Source organism: Nothoprocta perdicaria, unplaced genomic scaffold (assembly GCF_003342845.1).
Source record: "Nothoprocta perdicaria isolate Ctin4 unplaced genomic scaffold, notPer1 scaffold_19, whole genome shotgun sequence".
Lineage (NCBI taxonomy): Eukaryota > Metazoa > Chordata > Aves > Tinamiformes > Tinamidae > Nothoprocta > Nothoprocta perdicaria.
Window position 1 is genome coordinate 5,903,822 of NW_020455093.1, and position 26,849 is coordinate 5,930,670.

Sequence of the window (26,849 nt, forward strand, 5' to 3'; positions counted from 1 at the left end):
AACGGGAGGAGCCCGCGCGGGCAGGCGTGGGGCTGCTCCAGGGCGCCAGGACACGGTCAGGACACGGTCAGGACATGGCCAGGACATGGCCAACACATGGCCAGGACACGGCCAGGATGCGGCCAGGACATGGCCAGGACACGGCCAGGGCACCAGGACACGGCTGGGACACGGCCTGGACAGAAGGTCCTGGTGCTCTGAGAGGTGAGCAGGCTCTATGTCCCAAGGAAGGGGAACACGTGTGGAGATAAGAAGGCTGAAGGCAGAGTGAAGGTGGAAAAGGAAGCAGAAAGGGAAAGCGGGAGGATAACAAATGCAATGGAGGCAAGGGACAAGGCAAGAGGATAGCAGATACAAGGAGGGAAGAACAGAACTTTCTTTAGTGCTGGGCATACATGCTGAATATCTGATTATTTCTCTGTTTCTTTTTTTTCCTACCCTTTCTGTGAAGAACAGTAAATACATTCATTTGAATAGACTTGCGGATGCCTTCATGATATCTGCAGCTCGCAGAGGCTCTCACTTTTTCAGGACATCCTAGCTGTTGCGTTAGCTCAAGGGCAGTGACACAGTAAACCTGCCTTACATTCTGGAGGTTCTGCCTTACCCTACCTCCATTCGAGGAGGAGGCATCAGGTAGGTCGGCACCACTCCACGTGAGCACACGAGCCCTTAGGGAATGGGCCAGGGCAAAGCCACTCTGCCAACCACTGTGCTCAGCCTCTTCCCATTTCACAGCAGATCTGCCTTCCACATCCTCTAGGTGGATGCTATCCTAGAAGGAAGTTGAATTTCCTGATTTTATCAGCTAGTTTTGTCTTCTTGGTATGAAATTTTTCATTTCTAGATTGCCAGCATCAGAGTGGATCTGATCCATCACCTCCTGTTCAATTTTTAAGCACACTCAAGTGGCCTCATTAGCATCAATTCCATTAAAAAAAAAGATGCTCAGACAACTAATTTGTCCAGACAACCTTCATKCAGTAACGTACTCCAGACTAGTCAGGTTAAACCACTCAGAAAACAGTGACAGGAAAAAAAACACAGGCGCAAACAAGATGATGAAAATGCCCTTTGAGATGAATACTATCAAAACCTCATTTTTAAAAGAGACCTGGTTATTTCAGGAGTACCATGCACCTTCAGTGAGATAGACCCGCGTAGATAGACCTCACAACCACCACCTAGACCCGCGTGGCCCTTGTACAATGGTGGTTTGATCCAAAGAAACTGGGTGAGTTTCAGAGATGAGGTCTGTGAGAAGGCAACGAGTCAAGGCTTGAGATGCAACACTCACATGGTGGTTGCAGTCATACGCTGATCCACGTGCACTTCACTCACCCCTAAAGCAGGGCAGCCGTGTTCTTTGTTCCTTCCAACTGATTTAGTATGTCAATTTGATTAAAATCAAAGGCAAAACTGTGAAATTAATTCCAGCAAATAAACGTACAAGTCGTATCACTTCGGAGGCTGAGCAGGCTTTGAGATGACATAAATGCTGTTTTAACAACTTTGAGGCAGTCTTGTGAAAATTTCTGGGATACTTGGGCAAGCAGTAAAAATACACYGTCTGTGGAGCAAAGGTTTAAAGGATACCCACCTTGCCTGTTCTCCTGTGCAATGGTGGTCATACTTCCATCTTCAGCTAAGCCTTGTTCCAAATTTTCTAGTATCTGTAGTAATTTTTTAAAGTAAGAGTTTAAACAGCATTTGGTATTAAATGCAAATTATCAACAACTGACAGGCTGTATGAAAAACAATTCAGCTAGGAATGTTTCACATTGTAACATTTCAAAATCACTGATGATCACCACAGCTACAGCATTTGCATAACATATATGATAGAAGGATATTAGAGTTCAGGTTTATGGCACTTACAGAACCTCTAATGTCCACACGCTCTAGGGAAATACACATTTTGTTAAGCAAAACATCCTTGCCAGGGGATGAATGTCAGCAACGCAGAACATCAAATGGTTTTTTSAGAGGGAGTCTTTTCCTCTAGACTCCCCTCACCTTAGCCTGGGCTCTCATTTCTATGTCATCCTCTTCATCCTTAATGAAACACTTCTTTCAGTTCATTTTGTTCACTCCTCCAAGTACAGGGTCTATTGCCATCCTTTCCCTATGTTAACTACTTGCTATTGATATTTATTATACATTTTAAGTAATGTAAATCACTGAATGAATGAAGCATTTGTATTATTGGAAGAATGAAAATCTCYATTTATTGAAGCTCGTGTCTTAAGCAATATTAAAATATGTTTGCAAGGTTCCATTTAAAATGCAAGTCACTGTCTCTTTTTCTCCTCCTATTAGTTTCTCCCAATTTATTCTCTGACTCCTACAGATCTCCCCATTTCTCCTGTTACAGATTTATAATTTTGGTCACAGACCACTGCTAGAGAACCCCTGCAAAATCCATTAAGGCGGCGTGCTCTTTAATCAGCTGCTGTAGTCAGCCAATTAGCCAAATATGAGGCGCTTCCTCTTCTGGGGACTCAGTGCTCTTGCCAACAGGGCTTCTGGCTGKCTAAGTTTAAGATGACATTTTTTTTTCTACGCCAGGAAAACATTCAAATTGTGCTCAGTGCATTCTAAGCAGACCCTTAAAAACAACACAAAGGAGAACCTTGGAGGGCTGGAAAGGCAGAATTAATCCGACCTCAAATAGCTTTTCGGTGCCTACTACGTTCAATGAAGATCAGTTAGTACCTCCAAAAAGTGAATTCATGCTACCTATTTCAGCTATCTTTGGACGGAAGGCATTGCCCTAAGAGATACCAATCTCTTTTCCTAGGCTATAGCAAAAGCCTAAAGTTAGGTGCAATAAATTTAACTTCAAGTAACCTAAGAGCTATGAGAGGCACACGATGAAATGACTGCAGTTACCACGTGCCAGCTGAGCCAGGGTAATTTTCCCTGTAAGAATTGTTAGCCCATGACAATACAAGGTAACATGATTTAGTGCAAACCTTGTCCACAGAGAGCTAAACTACGTTGCCTTATCTCAAATATTGAGAGGCTRAGAGCATCCCCTTGTACAGATACTGTGGCTCAGTGGATAGGTGGCAATTTAGGACATCAYAGCGGCGTGGCAGGGAGACTGAATCTTAGTCACGCTTTCAAGCAGTGCAGTCACTTAGAGATCACTTGGAAATCAAAGCACCAGGTTTCTAAAAGTGTTAAAATGTCAGGTGTATAACTAGGCACCTCATCACACTGACCAACGAGCGTTGTCCTTTTCCCAGAAAAGCCAAAAAATCTTAGCGTCTATTCTCTGACCGGTCTCAAAAAGTGACTTTTCTCTTTCCCTGGGAAATATGTAGTGATCGTTTTTCCATCTCAGAAGTTCTTACTCCTGAAATGGTCTAAACACCACAAATTGCTTCATCAATAAGATGTGCTGTCCTGCTGAAAAAGACAATAGATTTGTTTGACAAAGCCCTTCTGTGAAGACATGCTAACATAATCAGAAAAGAAAGACTTAGATATGAAAATATCATTAGAGTATTATATTAACCACTCTGTGACATCCACTCGGGGATATCGAGCCGTCACCTCAAGCTCAACATAATTAAAACAGAACTCGGGGCTGATTTGAGGCTAATTAGTTAATTCCCTAGGTTTATCTCCCTTTGCCCTTCTTAAACAGAGGAACAACATCAGCATTCTTTCAGTACTTGAGAATTTCCCCAGTTTTCCAAATATTGTTTAATACTGACATTAATGATTCCAGTAGTTCCTCAGTGTAGAATTAGGTGGGCTAGTTGATATGAAATGTTTAATTTTAGCAGATCCTCTCATCTTTCTTTTCCACTGATGGTGAGCTGTCCTAGCAGTATCATATGGGACAGCTCTAAACATACTTGTTTTAAATACAAATATAAATTCATTATGTATATATGTTAAATTTAAATTTAAATATACAGAGAAATAAGCATTGAGCACCACTACCATCCACTTTAAACATTTATATGTTATACATAYATGTGCATATATATAAAATATGTGTACATATATAAATGTGTACTTTTTCTTGTTTTGAACACATACATTACTTACACTGTCTAAAATTATTTAATTCGGTTTTCTTTCATTCTGTATCAATTGTCTGTACACTTTAAGTGCTAACCTATGTACATGACCATTTGCATCCTTAAATATCTCTGTCTTTCAAACCTCTGACTCAGCATAGCTTCTTACTCAAAACAAGCTGCATGTTGAAATTGTGGCTTTTWGGGTACTCACACTGGTGCATTATTATTTCTAAACCCTCACCAAACAAGGCATGAAGAGAAATACCCTTTCCACAGAAGCCATGTATGCAAAACCAGAATAGTTGCATATTCTCAGTAACTGAACCAGGATTGGAGATTGCGTGAAAATGAGAAGGCCAAGGCAGTCTGTAGCCAAGAGACTGAAAAGTTCATCGTTTTGGAAGTAACACAATAGACAGAGATACAAATTGTCTGCAGGAAATGGTCAGGGAGGAAGATAGTTCGAAGGAGTGGAACTACAGAGCAGGTGGCAGATGGGCAAGTGGCAAAATGTGGTTTTTTAAAAAATTGTAACATTTGTTGAGGCTTTTATAATGCAGCCAGATCCTTCCCGCTCCACTCCCCTGGTGGAACAAGACGGTGTGGGGCTGTTACTTGAGGCATCAGGGTTGAGAAACAAAACAGGTTACACTGTGGGATGTTATTTCCAAGAAGTCTCTCCTCATTCACCTGGAAACAAATCCGGCCCGAGTTTAATCCAAGCTTGGTATGTTTTGGCATAGTAGCACTGAAGTCTTTCTGAGTATGTTTTTGTATGTGTATTTGAACAGAACAAACCTTGTTATTATTTAACTTACTGCTCTTTATAGCTTGGGGGTTTGAGACCATTTACTTTAAAGTAGACCTGAGTGCAAAAACTTATTGAAGCAACTCACTTTCAGGAAGACCAGTGACCACACAGAGACAACAATAATTTCAGCACATTCTCCCACGAAACTTTAAGAGATTATTTCATTCCCAACAAGAGAAGTAAAAGATCAGACCAAATATTGATTATAAATTTGCAGGCATACTAAAAAAGATAAAAAGAAAAAAAAATCCCATACAGGGAAAAATAAAATTATGATTATTCGCTCAAGCTCCAATCCTAGTTCAGTTACCAGAGATATGTAAGAACAGACAGACTGAAGAGACTGAGTTACCAGAATGCTGACAAAGTGCCTATGGATTGAACTTCAGGTCTAATGGCCACCTGAAGTTGACAACTATCTCTAGAGAGCACAGAAGAAAAAGCAAGAGGGAATTCAGGAGGTTAAGAAGAGGTATCAGATAGGAATAATGAAATTACATTAAGAAAGAAAAACAGAACAGGAAGACAAATTTTCATATGATAAGAATATATCAGCATTAGCCTGGAATAACCTCCCWGGGGAAGTGGTCTCAGCTCCATAGGTTGGCTCATTAAAAGCTGAAAAACAGCCCTGCTTTGCAAAGAGACAGACTAGGTGAGCATTTAATAGGGCTTTCTCTCTTCTAGCTTTCCTGACTTCAAGATCATCTCATTTATATAATGACTACTTGTATGCCCTTCTGTAAATAAGTATGACCAGAGATTATTTTTCCACTTTTTAAAGCACTGAAGGAAAACACTGGAGGCTTTTGGTTGAAAGCTCCCCAATTAATTCTGTTATAACCCAAATGGTTCCCAAGTGTCATGTACAAATATGAGGAATAATGAATACACACTCGTTATGCTACTTTCCTTGTTTTGCCATGGTTTTCCTAAGCGTTATGTGCTCCACTGGTGAMCACTCCACATGTGATGTAGATTACTAGGCTAGGAGCATTCCACACAAAAATTAAAACAACATAAAAMCACACAGGATTTCCAGACAATCCTGCATAACGTCAAGTGGTTAAATTATCAAAAATTTACAACTGCTTTTCAAAAATGCCTTTACTACTACAAGCTCTCCTTCTGCACACTCTTGTTTCTATAGCTGTTTCTGAGCTGCTCCGAAAGACAAAGGATTTAATTAAATGCAAAAAACGGAAGCAATCTGCAATGAGGTACTTGGGATAACCGATCAGGAATATCCCCCTGTGAAGGATGGTAATTTAATGTATTTGTTTGCAGCTTCCCGTGTTTTGTGCTTCAAAAAGCAGTGGCCATCAGCACAGTGAGTGGCTTGTCTGGTCTTCTGAACCCCGGTCCTGGTGGAATCTGCCCAAGGGAAGTTGCTCCCATCCGGACATCATCTGGGAGCAGCTTCACAAATTCAGAATAAGGAGACAGCCAACAAGAAACTGACAGTAAGTGCAGAGAATGGGGGATTCCTTGGAAAAGTCAATAAACCAGACTCAAAGAATCTTTTGCAAAGGCCACAAGGGATCACACAGAGTTGTACACAGAGTTGTACGCAAAGGAAGCCACCAGAGGTTGATCCGGTAGAACATGCTTAAAAGGATTTGTTCTTCAAGAACAATCAGCAGGGAGAAAAATGGATCTTTTATTCGCAAATCCCCTTTATTTCTTTTTCATCTCATCCATTTTTTCCATCATTATCCCTCCAGTCTAGTTTATGTTCAAACCAAATCTAAGAMAAAGCAAGTCGGCAGAGCCACCTCAAGCTTCTAGATGACTTAAGAAGGGGGAAGAAGTTAATATTCCTTCTCTTTCATTCCTCTTCTGTTCAGTAATACTTAACTGGTGGAGAATCAGGGTTTATTACATGGTAACTAAGATGTTTCTATTGCAAAAGGTAGCTGGATGGCTGATGAGGAGGGCCTGCTCCGGGATCACCTCCTCACTCCATACACACAATTTTGTCTGCTCTTTAGAGGATAAAAGAGCTTAGATACTAGTTAACTTTTGGGAGACTATTTGTGACCCAAGTTAGACAAGATTACACTTAATGCCAGATCACTGAAAGGTTTGAACATCTGCTCTCTCCTGGCAGCTAGGGTGAGCAAACACGGGGAGCAGAGGAGGGCTATGACAACTGCAGCATTTCTGCAAAGCGAGGGGACTGCCTGCTTACAAGTGCCCAAGGCAAAGGCTGGAGAGAAGGGGCTGGCAGCAATATTAGATGAGACTGTCCTGAATAGAAACATTATTCATGAAGTGCTAAAAAGTGCCCTCTAACACTTGCTTTTGGCCAGATCTGCTGTATCACTCAAGAGCTTCCAAATAAATTCCTTCCAACTCTACAGCAAATGCCACATTCATTATCTATGACCAAAAACCTCCCTCTTTTCCCTCATAATAGAAAGATAATGCTTTTCAACTCTAAATATTTGGTTATCCCAGTGACTATTCTGCATTAAGAGACAAGTTTATTTTATGACTTAAGRCAATTATACTAATAAAAATCCTTCATTTATATTACTCAATTCATTTTCATGAGTAAATATAGGAGACTTCCAAAGAACACTGCAGATAAAATGCAATCGTATATAATAAACAGTTTTGAAATTTTAAGTGTCTCTGATAAAACAATAAGGCTTTGTTTCTGCAGGGGATTAACRCAATTTATAACATTTACAGTCATTCATTTATTAGATTACCAGGGAAGATTTGTGTTAAAAATTAAGGGACGGGTGCTTAATACGCAGAGTKTTTGCTTTAGTGGAAGGAGATATGGATAGTGTGCACAACACCATCACTCAATTTTCAGCACTGACAAATCCCTTAYTGTCATTCAGGCCTTAATTTTGTATTACTGCAACTTGGAAAAGAAAACAAGACAAAAAGTTTAAGTGCCTGGCATTTCCCAAGCCAGCCATCCAGGCACTTTCTGAAGGAGGGAGCACAGTCTTGGTCACTAACAGCTATTGCATAGTTGGATGCTGCTCAGTGAGGGGAAAAAAAGCTTCTCCCACTTGCCATCAAATATGTGGCACTGTTTTCTTTGAGACCTTGCTTGGCACAAGCAAGAAAGCACGGGAATTATGTTTTCTGTTGTAGCCACCAGTCCACATGTTGAGGCAGCAGAGTTACCAAGCAGCAGGGAGAAGGAGGCTGCAGCCTAACAGGCAAAAAAAGAGCAAATGATGCATTAGTGGGTTCTTCATCTGTATCATTTGTTCGACAGAGTTAAGATACGACAGTTCAAATCATACGTGCTAGGTAAGGACAAAAAATATATATATTCCTTAAACATTACAAGATGCTGTTGCATGGACAAATGCTACCTTGGCGCAGATTATCTTCATGCTGTGCAGTCTATCAAGTGATTCCTGAGGATTCCCGAGGTACTGAGGAAGTTCAGCATGTAAAATACGCATGGAGAAAGGAACCATGGAACCTAGAATCATAAACAACATTATTATTTTTGCTGTACCTACCCATGCACAATTTACCTATATTATGTAAGGCATTTCTCTTTGTATATGTGATAAACTCCATTTTACCTTTCAAATCTCATTTTCTTGTAATTAAAGATCTGAAAGATGAGAAAATAGCAAACCTTTTTGCTCTTTGAGCATGCAACATATTGTAAAAATGTTTTCAATACATAAATATCGGCACACCATACATAATTAAGCATGAAAAAGGTGCACCTAATTCCACATTCCAAAAACAAAGTGCACACACAGAAAAATGCATGCTAAAGAATTTTATAAACCAATTATAATATAGGCTAAAAATGGAAGATTATTCAAGTTGCATTACAATATTACTCCTGACATTTCATAACTATGCAAATCTTACAATCTAAGCAGAAAAATTAAGGTGGAATTGTAGACCTGCTAAAATGTATATAATCTGGGCAAGCAAAACTAGCTGTATGTATTTATTTTTCTAAATAGGCAGAAAGCAGATATGAAGAACCCCTACATTATACCTTAAAGCAAAAAAARGAGGTCTTTACTCTGTGCTTTACTTCTCAATGTTGGCTCTTCCACAACGAGCCACCAAACAACTCTACTGTGAGATCTATCTACATAACGGTAGGGTATTTAATGCATTTTTCTGTATGGACATGAACATGTTTCTATATGAGTATAGAAAGAACTATATGACTCCAGCTTTTCCCAGTATAAGAACYGGTATAAATAAAGGCGGGGGGGAATGAACAGGTTCTACTACCGTATTGTTTCTGGCACCCAAACTATGTGTCGCTTTCTGAAGGCTGAGAGAGCAGAATAACAAACTGARCTTGTCTGAGGGAAAGGCCCCAAGAAGGACCTTGTAGGCCTGGGGGAAGCCTCRGCGAGAGCCCCCGGGGCTGCTTTGGAGCCAAGGCGGCCGCCCAAGGCCGGGGTGGCGCCATGGAAGGGCGGGAGCAGCAGCCGGAAAGGCTGTGGGGCAGGCGGAGCGCACGAGGAGGCCTCAGCAGCGCCCAAACACCGGGACGGGACATGGTGTGAGGGGASGGGACACGGTGCGAGGGGACACCCGGCCCTGCACATGCGGGCAGGCCACAGGGTGGGATGGCGGCCTGAGCGGCAGCGCTCCGGGTTTCTCGCCCCGCAACATGGCTGCTGCCGGTGGCGGCTTCTCCCTGCGGCGGCCTCGTGAGGAGCCGGTGTGAAGGAGCCGCGGGCGTGAGGAACACGAGTGCCCACAGCTGCACTTGGCACCGCACGAACCGGCAGGAACGCCGCCCTCCCCCTTGCCRAGCACCTCCGGCGGCTCGTTTAAATAAATGTATTTCCTAACATTTTACAGATGTTTGTAATGAACACTGACAATATATGACAAAGGAAAAATAATAAAGAACTGAGGCTTAATAAGGTGACTGCTACAAATGCTGCTTAACAAAGGCACGACTAAAAAGATCCCAGGCGATGTAAAAAGCTGAGCTGAGAAAGGAAATTAAATGCTACTTAAATAAGTTGGACATGTAGAGTTTGTTTAGAAGTGTTCATCAACAATTCCAAGCTTCATTAACTATAAAGCCACATAGATAGAATCAAATATCTGACATCAAATTGTGCGCAAATTAAAAATGCCCACTATGCTAAATATGTAGTTTTAATAATTACTAAAACAAGAGGAACCAGAAAACATTTTCATTAGTTTAGCAATCACAGGCACAGAAATTTCTGAGTTGCTTAGCTCCTAGCTTCTTATTCCCTCTGCGCATTTTTGTGCAACAATTAAGGAATTCTGAATGGCACAGCGAAACAACTGAAAAAGTAGATTTATTTACAACTGCAGGCAAAACACGGGACACAAACACACCGTTATTTGTTTTTCTTAAGGACAAATAGTCTAAGACATTACAAAATTCAGGCACTCACAGTAAGGATAATGCAACACTGACCTCCTCAACCCCTGAATCAGTGCCAGGCTACAAACTCATGTGTAAAGAAGCTCTCTTGTGCCTCTCCTTTAGAGGGATGAACACTGTAGACTTTATGCTGCCTATTAAGGATGACATACTAACAATTCCAATTTGACATAGAAAAAATATTCTTGATCATTTTTATCTGAAGATTGTGATAACAGAAAAAAGAATTAACCAACCAYGCTGATAAAATCATGTAGTATTTAYGTTTTTACTTACTATCACTGGAAATTTGTCAAATCTGATCTTTGTTACGAATTATCTGTCATCCTCGCTCCGACTTTGCTTTCGGCACCAGCTCCATCCACCGGGATGGGGGTTTCACCAGGTGCCTCCCTGGTTTGAGGCTGCTGCTGAAGCTCTGGAAATGGCCAAGCTTCCCCTGAAGCCACTAAAAACCAAAACCATTCACGAGAGGTTCCCTGAAGACATATATATTTCTATTTGGTGTGTGTGTTATCCTGCGATTCTAGCTCAGAGACACCGCTATCAGCTCAGTCCCTGTAATAATATAACCTAGAAATCGCTCCCCAATCCCATTCTTGTCAATGTGATGGAAGGAATAACAACCAGTACTTTCCTACTGCATTACAAGCAGTTAAATATTCCAGCTGGTTATACTCGTGATGAGTCTGCTCAGATAAAGTTCAGAAAAAGAATGATGTGAAAGCCTGAAGAGACACTTCTTCACACCTGGTTCATAGTTTGCCCCAGTTGGTGTCAGCCTCACTGGGAAAACAACTGATATTTCAGCATCAAGCAGTTAAGGACCTGGTGAGGGTTTTGCTTCTGCCTTGTCCTATTTATGCACTCTAGTTTAAAAATTCTTTTAAAGTTGCTGTTTTCCAGGTAACGATTCTCTGCTCTTGGTTAAAGTCGAAGTAATTTTTCTTTTAACAGAAGTGTCAAACCACACTGCTGAAATGGTATAAAATAATAAATAACAACRTAAGAGCAAAATTTTCGAAGAAAGATTGTGAAGAATTAGATGTTTCTGAGTGGCTGGAAACATGGGTTAAAATAGATATAGCTTCTTAATTTTATGCATCTCCAAAAYGGAAATCTTACTAGAATTTATTTTCAAGCAAATATATGCTAATGTTCAGCTAAAGGTCTGTGGCCACAGGAAGGGCACCAAAACCCAGTAAGACACAAAACTTTCCACAAAATAATGGAGACCTAAGGAAATACCATTAAAAAAGGGGAAAAGGAGGAGACATTTTTCCAGGTTCAGAAATGAGGCAGAGAATTATGCACTGTGCCCAGCAAGAGGAGGAAATTACAGAACAAGACTGAGAAATCGTCTCAAACTCTAGCTGCCTAAGCAGAGGACAATTCTTTATTACAACCAAGACAGAAGAAGAAATAAATGTTAATAGATAGAATAACAACACACATATCAGAAAGAGAGGCTGATTGGGAGTTGAAGCATTCTTCATACAAAGAGGAGATGCTGAAGTGGGTCTGAAACTTTAAAAAGGGCCATAACTTTTTATTTTATGCTGGTTAACAAGAAAACAAACAGGAAGAGGTAACGACATTTGCTCACGACCCGAAGTCCATCTATAGCAGTAGTGCCAGGTAGGTCTAAAGGGCAGGTTGAAGAATTCAGAACACAAAATTTAATTAAAAAGCGGATTAGGGGTAAGGAAAAAAATCTACACTTGCTTCAGTAAACCCTTTTACATCGGAAAAGTAAAACAAGATAAGATAGCAAGACGGAATATACTAACACTGAGCTATAGCAAAAATCAATGTGCTAGATTAAATACTCTGTAGAAAAAAAGAACAATGTTGTATTGTCAAAAAGTATTTTTCTTTACTGCTCGGCTGTATGTTTAAGGCACACAGTATAGGTAAATTATTTTGAGTTAAGATCTGATTTTGAAAGCTTGCAAAATTTTTTTTCAGTAATTCAGAGATACTATTTGCACTGAAGAATAGAAAATAGAAAAGAAAGATTTGAAAAACAGTAACCCATGTCCTCCCACAAAGGGATCACCACCTTCACTGGGGAAAGTCATCTAGAAAGACAGATTTTGGAAATGAGTAACTTATCTACACAGTCAGTCATTTTTAAGGAATACGACATAAAGTTGGTGCTATCTATGAAAATATAGCAAATAAAGCACAATTAAAAATTTTGGTGGCACTCTAGTCTCTTAAAAATTTATACATATGTTTCTTAACTGTCTGCATTACCTTAGCAAAAATTGTATTTGCAAGTCCCTCTGACTACTCTAAGTGCCCATCTGGGTCCATATTGCTTGTCTGTTACTTATTCAATCTGTATTAGCAGATTTCATGGGTACAATTAGGAAACTCTAAAACACGTAGTGAATTTAAAATACCACATGTAACAATGGTCTGATTCCCTTCATTTTTTTCTGTGAATATATTAAGGCAAGTGAACAGTTCTGCCGTTCTTCCCATTCTGCTTCAGGTTTACCACTAACCAGAAGCTGATGGAGATGGGAAAATAACACTGGTTAGCAGTAAAGAAGAAATATAAGCCTAACAAAATATACTAAAGCAATGCCTATAGACTCAAACTAATTTCTGAAGGGAAACGTATGTATATATCGAAAGCTTTCCCTGTCCATCTGAAAGGGTCCTCCCACTGCAGCACACGCTGCTAGGTCCCTGCGGCCACAATTCCGCCACAACTTGAAAACACATTTGTGTGAGGATCAATAACAGAGTTCATGAGAAAGCAAACAGCATGAAATCAGTTGCCAGAGCACTTACAATTAAATATTTAATAATATGTTCCTTATTTAGCACTTCCTATCAGAGAGTGTAAGACTGATTTCACATTAGAAGAATAAAGATCATGCTATATTGTCAAAAAAAAGAGGAAAAAAGAACTGCACAAACAGAACTCYGGTCTACAGAATGAAAGCTCTGGTTTTACTGTAAACAGGTTTTTCTTCTCAGAATAAATTATTCTCAATTACTGTAGCTTTTAAAACACTCATTTGTGTAGCATTAACTTTTCTGTAACTTACTGGTCTATTAACCAGAAAAAAGCCCAAATTATCTCATAAAAGAATGAAATAGCATTTTCATGTGCCAGTTTAGTTCCTGGCTCTCACTCTTTTGCCAAACAGGCAGGCATCAGCAGTGCAAAGGATATCTTGGGCTGGCTAATCCATCACGAGAGGTCTATCAAGTATTATGAAGAACACAGAAACAAAGACAAGCAGAAGGGGGACAAGCTGCATAAATCAGGAGACAGAACACTGTGAAAATCCCCAAATCCATGAGTCACGAGAACTATGACAAAAAGGCCGCCTTACATCGGCRCCCACGCCCAAGGGCAGGAGGGGGATGCGCAGGAAGCAACCCGGCACGCAGCTCCCGATCCAAGCACTGATCTATTTGGAAACAGAAAAGCACCCACACGGCGACGTWTCTGCCCCTCTCTGCAGACGGGGGCACCTGGAAGGGCAGCCGCGTGTGAGCGCTGCGGAGCCGCGGGCCAAGCGGGGCCGGCGCCACACGGAGCTGCCYGCGGCACCGTTTCCTCCTCCWCCTCGTCCTCCTCCTCCTCGTCCCGCACSTTGCGRACGGGGCGAYGCGGCTCAACGTCACTGACGAGTGGCCAGGGAAAGGCCGCTGCTTCTGTGCTGAACTGCGTCATGGGCAGACCTCAGCTAATCCCGAAAAGATGTCCAGGCTCATGTCCAGAACCTCCCTCACCGGCAAAAGACACACATCTCTCTCAGGGGCCGGGATATATCCGAGACAAGAAACACGGCTGTCTGAAAGATGCCGACTCACTTGGTGTGACTTTCCTGCTCTAGGAAGTCCAAACTGGTCCTGTTGGGTTACAGCTGACCATATCATATCACTCATCACTCATTCATATCACAGCAGGGGGGAAACGACCATCCGTGAGAGATCCTGAATTTTCTTGAGCCCAGCTGCCCTTTTCTAGCAATCTCAAAATCTGTGATGCCATCGATATGGCATCAGCCATTACAACCATCATTTCACATAAAAGGCACTGAATTTTGCACAGGGTTCAAATGGAGCTACCTATTAAAACTGTAACAAACATCTCATGAATGGGCGTTTAAATATGAAAGCYAAAACCAGCAAGGCATTCGACGACGTGTTTTTTATCAGAGGAAAATCCATCGATTCATGAATTAAGGGGAAAAAAAAGGACTATAAAATGACTTGAAAAAGGAGAAAAATTGCTCTTAAGAATAGTAATTTTTTTCGTATCTAGAATCCTGGAGGACTGGACTATCCCAAATAATGAAACTATTTGAATAATAAAATATTTGATTAATCTAAGGGCACAGTAAATAACTGCTTGGTGATTTTTTCCCCCTCTTCATCAACGGGATATATAATAAAGTTACATTTTACTGTTTTATTTAACTGCATTTTTTATTTTAGTTTATTAACTACGCCACAATATTTTATTTAATTACTAAAAGCACTCCTCTCTAAAATCAATGTTTTGTCAGCATCTTGAAAACATGAAAATATACTGCAAACCTGTATTAYGATGGAGTAATTTTTCCCTTATTGTAACTCTCTTAATGAAAACAACAATTTAACACAGTAACTAATCATTTTCTTACAGGAAAAAAAAATCAAAAGTCCACTAATATTTTAAAATAAAAGCAAAGCTAATAATGAGTCAAAAAAAATCCTCAAATTCATGGCAGAAATAAAAAGCACTTGCTAAAAGTAGTACCTTACCTTTTCGTCCAGGGTACACTTGAGGGTGATACTCATAATAAAGATCAGGCTGGTCTAAATTTCCAAATGGCTCAAATTCCATCTCTGCATTTTGGAAGAGATTCAGTTTTACCAATAATGCCAGTCTCACAAACCACAGCTAGAAAATCAATACATATAAAAAAAAGCAAAAGCCAAAGTCTGTTATTAGCTTCAATCACAAGGCATATGTGAATAATCTTGAATTTTTTTCCTAAATATTTTTGATTAAGTAAAGATACTTTGGGACTAGAATCACTACTTACGCTACATCTTTCTTCACAGAAAGCTTTTTACAAGGTCATTAAAATAACAAAACCCAAAGGAGTGATGTTTAGCTATTTGTTTTTGAAGAAGCTTACAAACTAAGCTAGCCCACCTCAAAATCAGAACATCTCTTAATTAGATTGAGATAGCATGTAAGATTTATCAGTCCACGTTTTATATGTTAAAAAATATGTAATTTTAAACATCTGTTATGATTTCAATGAATTTCCATGATTTATATAGTACTAGGGCCAGCACAGTACTTGCCTGCTGTTCACATTTCTCCAAGTAGAACTGTATCATGAGCCTTTATTAATTTGGGTTATTATTTTCAAATCACAAAAAAATATATTTCTAATATTTGAAATATTATTACAGAGTTCATTATCTATATACAGTCTATAAATATTAGCAAAGTCAGGGGTCTGAGATAAGCAAAGCATATTTTTACTAGTCTATCCATCTTTAAAAATATGTAATCAAGAGTTTTACTTTTTAAAAATGTTTTGTTTAAAATTATGACCTACTTTACGTAAGAAAACAGCAGAAGTGACTTGCCAAAATGCATTAATCAGCTTATTTTTTAGGTAACAATTTTGAAAAGAAGTTTTGAGCCTGTTCAAAAGAATGGGGCTGGGAATACTCTGGAGAAAGGGCATGGAGGTRGTTTTCCACACACCTGCAAGGAATCTGTTGTGTGGTTCGTAGGCAGTCCACTTTTTCCATATCCTTGACCATGGGCAGTTAGAAGTCGCCCACACAGGTCTACTGCTGCCCTCCAGTTTTTACTGCTCTGGGAAAAAGAAAAGAGTAAGTAGCAAAAAAAAAACCCAAAAAAGCTAAAATGCACAAGTGCTTATTTTGACGACTGCACAGACCTCAGTATTTCAGACTATAACCCTTAATGCAGCTTGTTTCATCAAAATGTTTCCTAACACCACCCAGAAGACATAATTCTTGTATTATTATTAACAGTGGAGGACAAAAAATAATTTAACGCATAAAATGATAATAAGACCAGAAAAAGTTTCATATTCGAAATATAAACATCTGAATTTTCATTTAAAGGCTAACTTTGCAGTATTCTTTAAAACAAAAATCATTCATAAATTCATAAAAGAAAATCTTGTTTAGTTAGAGAAGTTAAACTGTCCTATGTTTCTGTTACACAGAACAWTTTTTTGAGACATGCACCATTGTAAAACCTGTGCTTTTCATTACAGGAGAATAAGACGCCAGTTCTTTCAAACAGGACTTCTTAAATGCACTAAAAAATAATGACCAAATATGACAGAAACTTAGCACTCCGTCTGGAGAAACTTAAAGAAATAGAAAATATCTATTTCAATGCTCCTGAAGTTTGGACACTCACCTGAAACTGGCGTTCTTCTAAATGATTTCTGTTATTTACAGTTTGGAAAACAAGCTAATAGTGCAATCAGTACACGAGAAAAACTACTGGTAGCAACTGAAGAGTYTTTCTACCCCCTGGCCTCTATTTTGCAGCTCTAGTTGCTCAAAGGACAATAATAGAGAGAGATCAAGAGAGCCCTCAGTGCACTGATGACCTTACCTCCCTGCACTGCCAAATTCTAGATAAAATTCTGAATTCTGCTGGAAATGCAGACGTTGACTGGCAGCATAAATGCAGAGCAGCAGGGCAGTTTTCTTTATGAGATCTCTGTGGCCTTATGGGAGGGCAAGAACTGATAGGCATTTATAACACCCTTCAACATAAATTCTTACCTGCYTTGAAAAGCAGAAAGGCATGCAGATAGATTACCTGAACTTTATGCCTCTTCCACAGAGGCAAATTAACTTCCTATTACCCTTAGACCATAAGCAGAGTTAAGAATATAGCACTGCTTAATTTTGTTTCCTGAATGAGAGTCAAAAATAACGATGGAACATTTATGGACCAGCTTAGGTGCTACAGTTTTAAGGAACGACTTGGGACATTGAGAAAAGATGTTTTTCTTTATAGCAGAAGACAGCCAGGAGAGGCAAGAGTTACAACCACAGTGACAGCAGTCTTCACTGGAAAATAAAACGTAATACTCCTCATTATTGCAAAAGCAAAGCTCTTTTGCTGGCCATGGAGCATAGGTCTCTGTGGAAGCTAAACCAGGAGAGCTTAGTTGGACTCAAGCAGGACACGTTATTCGCTCTGGCAACTTGAGCCCCTGTTATAATTGCCAGAGCTGTCCGTCTGCCAGAAATCTTCCAGGTACTTGATCCCCCCCCCTCAAAATCTGGCAGGTTCCATCACTGCTTTGTCTCCTGTGTTACAAAGCCCTTAGGACCTGGATTCCTTGTTCCTGAAAACACCAGGTAAGAATGTTGTCTGTAAATCCTAATATCCTTCAGAGCAAACATGGAAACTACAGCTCCAGGTGCATCACCAAAGGTAGAGATGGATGGTCTCCAAGAGAAAACTGCCAACGCTACCACAGTAATCCAGACACAGCCCTTCTGCATCAAATTGTATGAGAACATTTTCTCCACAGATAATGCCGATTCCCAGATTACATATACCAAATAAATATGTTTGGTATATGAACTATACCAAACAGCTCACTAACACAGAGGTTAGTGAGCTGTTTCCTCAGCCTGGCAGAGGAAAACCTCTTCCCATACACGACATTAGCCAAACGTATCACAAAGTCCATATAACAAAGAATGTTTTTTAAAAAAACCCCMAAACAGTAAGCACATTGTTTCCCTTACAGACTTCAGAGACACTTTCAGTGCAACTGATATCTCCACATCAGGTCTGACTTTATGAAATCAATGTAATTCTTTTAAATGGGTGGATGGAGATACCACCTTTCAGCTGAATCTGAGYGCCCTTCTCCGCAAGGGAAACTCCTGCCTGTGGAGCACTCGGCAAACCCTGGCGAGCAGGGCAGGTTCTYCCACAGGAACAGAATYCCAGAATGGTTGAGGTTGGAAGGGACCTCCAGAGACCATCCAGTCCAACCCCCCTGCTCCAGCAGGGACACCCAGAGCACGGGGCACAGGGCAGCACCAGGCAGGTTTGGAAGATCCCCAGAGAAGGAGACTCCMCAGCCTCCCTGGGCAGCCTGTTCCAGGSCTCTGTCACCCTCACAGGAAGGAAGTTCTTCCTCACATGCAGATGGAACCATCCCCTAAACAACGTGGTCTCATCACCCATCAGAGGACTTCCTAGTTACAGCGATAGGTATTGGGGAAATACCCTAAAAACTAACTGAAATAGGTAATATTACAAAAATAAGTGACAAATTCTGATAAAATTTTCAGATCTGGAAATGCACAAGCCAAGACACTGGGAAGACACAAGCCAAATCTGTAGTATGAGTAGAAAAATATTTACAATRTTTCTTCCTTTTTAAATAAAAGTGTCATAAGAAAGTTAATTATCAGAGTTTTCAAAATGCCTGAAAGACAATATTCACAAAATAGGACTGGAAAAAATATGTAGTTGAATGCCACTATCCCACATGTAACTGTCCTTAAAATTTTTCCCACAGAGGTTAATTTTGTTTGATTTTTGAATTACAGCTGAACAAAGCTGAGAGAACATGAGACTGCAGAAGTCTCTGTATTTCTTCTTTGTACACAATGCCATAAATTATTTTTTCTGAATGAAGATAGTGAAACTCAGGTGATGCAGCAGATAAGACTAAAATCCAGCTGGAATCACACTGTCAAGCAGAAAAGGCCACGCAGAAGAGCTGGAATGACTGGCACAACTGTGAAAGAAGCTGCAGACTGGATGTCTGCAATAAGGGTGTTCAGTGAAAACTGAACTCACTTGACACATGAAGAGAATTTATAACATTACTTGGCCTCTGAGGAAAAGAGTTTTGAGCCAAGTCATCCAAATTCTATCCAATAAATTGAGGCTTTTTAGTGTAGAAACACAACCTCTCCCCACTGGCCCCCAATTGCTGTTTCTGCTCCTGGTATCTCTGCTCTTCTCTGAAATCAGCTACAAAGAGGTTGGAAATTGCTCACTGATTCAAAAGTAAAGGAACACAAAAAAATAAAACACACATATTTTTAAGGAGAAGTTCTAGCTTGTTGAAGCAAATATGCATGCCATAACAGTGCACCCAAGTTTGTTATATTTGACAACACATGCAAGTGCCCAACATTAATCACATGCATAAGTAATAGCATGTGATTTTTTGCTGAAAAGAGACTCAAAGGGAGTCATTAACTCTACATGCACCACCATTAAAGTGATTAAAACGTCCTCCTCCACTAGCTATGACATTCTTCTCTTCTGTAAATTACACTGACAGAGCACTTACACATTGGTTAGGAAAATGTAGTTAGTAACCCTTTCCTTATCCAGTAACCTAAAGAAATTATTGCATATTTGAAACTATTACTACATATTTATAATGGCAAGATACAGGAGTCTTTTTTTTAGGTATGACAAATATCAAAAAGAAAGTAATTTTCCTATGATTGCAAACATCATTCCATTCCAAATGACAGTAAGATCTGTAATAATGAATGTCATACTGCTTGTTCGGATGAAGGTAAAAGTTAATCTAATCTAAGGAGGAACAGAAATTGCAGCTTACTTGCAGCTTACCTCTTCTATGCATTATTTTTATTTGCTACTATAAGAGAATGCAAAGTGAAGACAGACTATTATTTACATTTATTTACTACACAGGCAAATGCATGTTCCTGTGCTAGAACAATACAGCATTTTGAAAACTGAAACCTCAAAATTTTCTGTTCTCAGCTGAATCATATAAAGAGCCTCTACAGATGTGTAATTTTATTATTTACCAGTTATCACTACAATGACAGGCATATAAACTTACAAAATTCCATTGCTGGACTGTGACAGTGCTTCTGCAGCCCTTGCAGCCCYACAGTGGTTGGAACACAATTCGGCAGCAGAACTGTCCCAATATTACCACACCAGCAATGCATTTCCAATCGATTGTTACTTATTCCAGAGCAGAAATTAAAATGTGAAAAWGCAGTTGTTCAATAAAGCAACAGCAGTACACAGACATAACCATCTTTGGCCTCCTGATATGAATTCCATTCAAACCAGCTAGAATTCAAACTCATCCTGCACCAACTATTTTGTTAGGCAGGTTTAACAATCTGAGCCCGTTACTGCTGAAGAGCCACCGGTCTTAGAAACRATGCTGCTGTTGGAGGCCTCATCACGAGGCACCTTAGGAAGAGCAGCGTATTATTTTCTTGGTAACATTTGTTTTCTGACTACTAAGTGTATCTGAAGAAGCTTTTGCCTACATACTTTGCACTMTGATCCTAAAAGAAGGAACTTGGTAACCAATATTCTTTGTCACAAGCATTAACTTCATCCTATCCACAGAATTACCTTTTCATCTATTTAATTTACTATTCAAGGATGTACTCTGGCATCAATCCAAAATACTCTTTTTATGATCCTGATGAATGGAGTTGGTAATTACATCTGCAGATGTAATTTAGAAAGTTGTCATATACAGTAGGGCCACTTCACTAAACAGGAATCAGATATTTTGTATGGAAGAATAATGGAAACAGTAAAACCTGRTCATTAAAATGCAAAGTAATTTCCTCCACAACTAGGAACTTTTGCTTCAAGTTGACTGAAAGAAACAACAGAAATAAAGAAAATTCTGACAATTGTATGAGCTGCTAATAAGATGACACCTTTCAATAAGTTRAAGGACTCCATATGAATCCTTCACTGCTGAAGTGGCCTTTGTACAACGCATCTGTAACACAACAGTTTAAATACTGTGCTCGGGTCTACACGGTAATAATAAAACACCAACTGAAAGTGGAAGGAATTTGTAGAAGAGCTATCAGGATGATTAAGAAATTTGTATTTATTATGAGAAAACTAGGATAAGTTATTATAGCCTTTAAAGACAAAATTTGAGAGGAATATAGCAGATGAAAGAGCAAAGCAAGGTTTGCCTGCGTACTAAAAGTAACTGCTTGCAAGTTACAGACATTTATGTTAAGATAAAGGTTTTGACAGGGGAAATTATACACTTGTAAGTATTTTATTTAACCTTTTTGAATTGAAGAAATAATAAAAAAAATGGAAACAAGTTTTTTTTTCTGCCCTAAAATAGAGAATTAAAGCGCCAAATTTATCATATCAGCTTTGCTTATCACACGAACAGATATGCCTCACCTTTAATAAAATACTACACTACAACATGAATATATATGTAAACAAACAAACAAAACCATTAAAATCTACTTTGAAACCATTTACATTATGTAAAACTAGCTTGGTTCTAACTTCTGCATTTACATCCTTTAGAACCCAGCATCACTACTATTACGTTTGCAGGAGCAGAACAGACACRCGCACATTCTTTATTTCCTTCTCACGGTCATTAGGTCCCAATTATCTTGAGAGAAGCAGGGTATTTAACACATCCTGAATTATGAAGATGAAGTACATTCTTACTTACAATTAGCTGTTTCAAGCCTACAAACGACTGCTCTACGGAGTTGGCATTTAACACTTGTCTTTTCACTGCAGCTTGTTCCCCCAAGAAGCGAAGCATTAAATCTTTCACTGCATCTCCCTTGGTATCCATGGAAGGAAAAAACAAAGAGAAATGTAAGATACTTTCCAACATTACAGTAAATTGTTGWATTAAAGCTGAGCAAAAAATTTTTCTACCTCGAGCAATGCTTATTACTCATCAGGTTTCKTGTGAAATGAATATACGTACATATCTATTGGCAGCATTTCACTGCGAATTTCTAGACCTACTTCACATTATTTGCTAATTCTTCTTTCTTCATTCTAACATTCAGGTGTCAGTTAGCATAAAAAAAACAGGCATGCTTACTTCTCAGTATCCTTCAAATATCTAATAAAATACTGTTTAAAGACTTACAAAACACAGTAAATTTTACTAGGTATTTCTACTGACTGTTACTATATTGAAAGGTGTAATTTCCAAGCTAAAGGTGTAAGAGCGTTTGATCAGCCAACCTCAAGCAGACACAGAAACTAAACTCTGACCGAGAGCCAAAGTGAATAGCAACCTTTTAACAAACAGTAAGACACCCTTTCTGCTATTATGATTTCAGATACCTGTTATCTTGTAACGCAAACGCTGCTATTTCACTACCACTTAAATGGACAAATGCTGTTCTCCCAACTGTTCCTCTAATCTCCTTTTCTTTAATCCCATTCCATCTTTTCAGATACGTGGGATGAGAATAGCATGCAATATTTAAGGTGTCAAGCAGAGGGAAAAAACACTAAGACTTTGCTCTAAAAAARATGTATAAAACAGAGGTTAGCTAGGATAAAGATATCCATTTAATTGATATCAAATGTTGCTACTTTCCGACAGCTGGTGACAGGAAATTCATTTATGTTTTCTGTCTAGTTTCATGAGAAAAAAGATTGCAATTACTGTTTTATGACTTGGAAAGTTTTCACCTCTGATGCTTTACCTATCCTATGAACAAGATTTCCACCTTTAAAATCGGAGTGTGTACAGGGAAACAAGTGCAAAAGAAACTGTCCACTCCCCTTCTTTGGAGAAGGAAATATTACTTATGAAGGGCTGTAATGAAATGGAAGGTAGCAGACAACGACTGCTGTGGGTAGGCAGAATAAAAGTAACTCTCCTGACTGGTTCCCATTCAGGAAGCACAGGTATAGACCCAGGTTCACCTATAGCGAATACAATCATGACTGTTTTAAGATAACATTGCTTGAAACCATCAGAAGTAGCAGACTGTTGAACCTGAGAATATTGAATATTTCTCTTTTTGAATTGCTTCATGCAACTTCAGAACAATGCTCTTCTAACATGAACAAGCACTTTTTGAATGAGGAAGCAAAACCAAACCGTGCTGAGCTCTTCAGCACAGGTCAGGAAATCTCAGTTCTCCCCTGGAGCATTTAAAGTTCACTATAAATGCACTTTTCAACTATCTTCTTCTGCACGGTTTAGGATCTTGTATTGACATTTAGCATCATAAAACTGTTCCTGCCAAAGCTTTAATGAACATTGTCATATGCAGGTTTAACTTGGAAAACAAGCCTTCCACAATGTTCCAGGTGACATCTCAAGCACTCTACAATGACAATTTCAACTAAATGCACAATTTGCAGCACTAGAAGCACTTGGAACACTGAGATCAAACTAGAGGCTGCCAGGCCAGTCAGGAAGGGCACTCAGACCACTGAGAAGCAGAAACTGACTGTGAGGAAAGTTGTGTTAAGTATAAAGCCCTTCAAAACCTGCCTCCTTGCCAACACACCTACGCTGCTGCTTATAAATTAATTCCTTCCTTGATTTTTACAGCAGGACATTTGCAATGTCTTCTTTTCAACGATGCACTGATGCTGCATCTGCATATATGCAAATAACCCAGCTTTGGGAATGATCAGGGCAAGCAACCTTTTAATCCTTGAATCCTCAGAAGGAAGTGAGGAAGAATTATTGGAAAAAAAAAAAAGAAAAAAAAAAGAAAAGAGAATATGGAAAAAAAAAAGAAAAAAAAAAGAAAAGAGAATATGGAGGTTGTGTCCTCCCCTAAATATTACTATTGTAAAAAGAGAGAAAGAGATGACCTTCTCCTTTGGGTTTGTGCAGAAATTGTTCTTTGGTTATTAGGGGAGAAATATTACAATCTTGAATTATTCAACAAGCTCAAAATAGGTGATTTTTTTTTGTAAAGGCAGAATGAAGCACAGAAAGAGCTGCATAGTATTGCAGGATTTGCTTTCATCCTAATTATTTGGTTCTATGGTGACAAATGTTGTAAGATAAAACTAATGCAGGAAGCAGCAGCATGGTGTGTGTCTGAATCTTTCATCATTTTTGCTTTAGTGACAGACACRAAAACGGAAACTTAAAATTTGTCGGCTGCAAATCAGGACTTCATTCACTCCAAAAACTTTTCTGATGGTCACTGCGGGCTGGGAAGTTACTGCAGACCATTCTCTGCCCTAAATTTTACTTAAGAATTGATAATGTTTATTATGCTGTCATTAAGATTAAATAACTAAATCCTCAACAMCAGCTCTCTAGACAACAATTTAGAGCTGTAGGTATGAAAAGAAGGATTTGCCTATTTTGAGAAATAAACATCCACTGCCATAGCTTGGCTTTGCTGAGCTGCCTGGAAAAAAAATATTTCACAAGAAGTGTTCAATAGATTTGATTTAAATTTCTCCAGAGTGTGAAGAAAATGCCGCTCTTGCACCAGGTGGGAAGCCCTGACAGAAGGAAATGGGTTCCCACTACTAAACCYTTCCTCTCAAAATCTAATCAGAATCCCGCACTCACCTTGTACAACTTATGCATTTCCACAGCTTAGGAAAGATAATGATGACCCAATTCCAGTCGGCATCAACATTATTCACAGCACTGCAAACACTGCTGTGGAAAACGTTATTTACTACTTGGTTCTAGCAGTGCAAACAGAAGTGTTGTCCTTCAGGCTTCCCAGAACAGCTTTCTGGTTTAGTTTACGTCCAAAATGGGAGCATAAACTTTCTAACAAGAATGGGCAGATTCTAACTGAAATGACTTAAGATCAGATCTGATTTTAGACCTTTCATGTATGAGTAGACAGTCATATTAAGTTTGCTCATGAGACTGGTGCAATACAAAGGGACCTTAGCCAACAATATGAAGCACTATGGAGATGCCCCAATTTTTGGAGAGCTCTTATTCTGTGTTTCTAAAATATGACCAGAGATTAAAGATATAATCACAGACTCTTACCTGGATATTATCAAATTTCAAGCCGGGCATGGTGAGATTCTCTTTGTCTATGAACACAGTGCTGTACTGCTGTGTGGCAACCGAAATCAGAACATTCCTGGTCTCCTCACTAGGAAGCCAAGCATCATTTCTCCTATCTAGCTCACTCATATTCAAGGCTGTAGCAAATGGGTCATCACTCCCAGCAAAAACAGCTTGGATTTGGGAGAAGGGCTTGGGAGATGGAGATATTTCTAAGGAGCTTGGAGGACCACCTACTTCAGTTCTCCCATTTCCTATAGAGAAAGTAGGGTCAGGCGAAGCATGAGAACTGTCTCCAGTGGAAGAAACGGAGGACATTTGTTCTGGGACTGAAGAGCTTGCATTGGGATTACTGACGGAGATAAAACTGGATGTGGTAAACGAATCAAAAAAATCAGAAGCTAAAGTATTAGTGTTCACAGTATCACCAAAGAACTTGCTTAGGCTAGGACTCGGCTGAACGACCTGTGGATTAGACTTCACTGGAGTCTCGGTTATACTACTAAAACTGGGGGATTTTACCATCTGCGGCTCAAAACCATCCTGCAGGAACAGCTGTGGCTGAGCTTGGGCCCCGTTTGCTTGGCTGAAAATGGTGCACACGGGGATGGGCTCGGCCTCGGCAGCAGCTCTGCCAGCGCTGGCTAACGGCGCCTGCTCCTCGCGTCCCTGCTCCCCAGCACGGGCTCCCGTTTCGGCAGGAAGGCTCTTCATCGAGGGCAGATCCTCCCTCGCTGCCTCCTGAACCGCCTCTTCCTTTAGAGATGCCTGATCGTCTGTCCCAATCTCGGAAACGTCCCTGGGTGTCTCTTCGTGCTCAGTTTCACTCTCATTACTTAAAAGCTCTTCCTGACCCATTTCCACTTGCGTTTTTTGATTGTCTTTGGCTTCCATTTGTTCCACCATCTCCTGCAGACAACCCAGCTCCCCAGTRTCATCCTCGCTGTTGTTCGGAGAATCCGAAATAATGACGCTCTCCATCATCTGCTCGTTGAGCTTATCTATAAAGTTATTAGAGTCTTCGGACACCGTCTCATTCCCTTCGGACTCGAAGTCGTCTCCACCCAGATCGATGGTCTCCTCGTGAAAGAGGATTTCCTCCGGAGTTTTCTGCTCGGCTCCATCGCTCCTGTCCTCCTCATCGGACGTGCTCCGGGCCTCCCTGGCGCTGCTCCCGTTGCTTTCCATCGCGCCTGCGRGAACGGGCACAGGAACAAGCTCCGTGACTCGGGGCTCACCCAAAGCCACAGCCCAGTGTGGCAACGAGCCCGGCCCCGTGTCGTCGTGGGCGCAAAGGGGCGGCCACGAGCCGGGACTGCCGCTCTAGGGCTCGGGATCCCGCTCCGGGGCTCGGGGCCTTGCTCAGGGTCCCACTCCAGGGCTCGGGGTCCCGCTCCGGGGCTCGGGGTCCCGCTCCGGGGCTCGGGGTCCCGCTCCGGGGCTCGGGGTCCCTCTCCGGGGCTCGGGGTCCCTCTCTGGGCCTTGCTCCGGGGCTCGAGGCCTCGCGCAGGGTCCCGTTCCGGGGCTCAGGGTCCCGCTGCAGGGCTCAAGGTCCCGCTCCAGGGCTCGGGGCCTCACTCAGGGTCCTCGCTCCGGGGCTCAGGGTCCCGCTCCGGGGCTCGGGGCCTCGCTCGGGGTCCCGTTCCGGGGCTCAGGGTCCCGCTCCGGGGCTCGGGGTCCGTCTCTGGGCCTCGCTCCGGGGCTCGAGGCCTTGCTCAGGGTCCCGTTCCGGGGCTCAGGATCCCGCTGCAGGGCTCGGGGTCCCGCTCCAGGGCTCGGGG

The 26,849-nt window shown here is 40.6% G+C and overlaps 1 protein-coding gene across 1 annotated transcript in view; it reads right to left on the bottom strand.

Moving 5' to 3' along the window:
• Positions 1-26,261, bottom strand: part of TRAPPC12 (trafficking protein particle complex 12) — a 41,592-nt gene extending 15,331 nt beyond the window's left edge. The window contains exons 1-6 of the mRNA XM_026037070.1: positions 25,048-26,261; positions 21,757-21,873; positions 15,981-16,094; positions 15,017-15,155; positions 8,196-8,308; positions 1,601-1,673 (exon numbers count right to left, since the gene is read on the bottom strand). Of these exons, the coding sequence (XP_025892855.1) occupies positions 1,601-1,673; positions 8,196-8,308; positions 15,017-15,155; positions 15,981-16,094; positions 21,757-21,873; positions 25,048-26,256 (1,765 nt within the window). The 5' untranslated portion in view covers positions 26,257-26,261. The remainder of the gene's footprint in view (positions 1-1,600; positions 1,674-8,195; positions 8,309-15,016; positions 15,156-15,980; positions 16,095-21,756; positions 21,874-25,047) is intronic.
• Between the last annotated feature and the right edge of the window lie 588 nt (positions 26,262-26,849).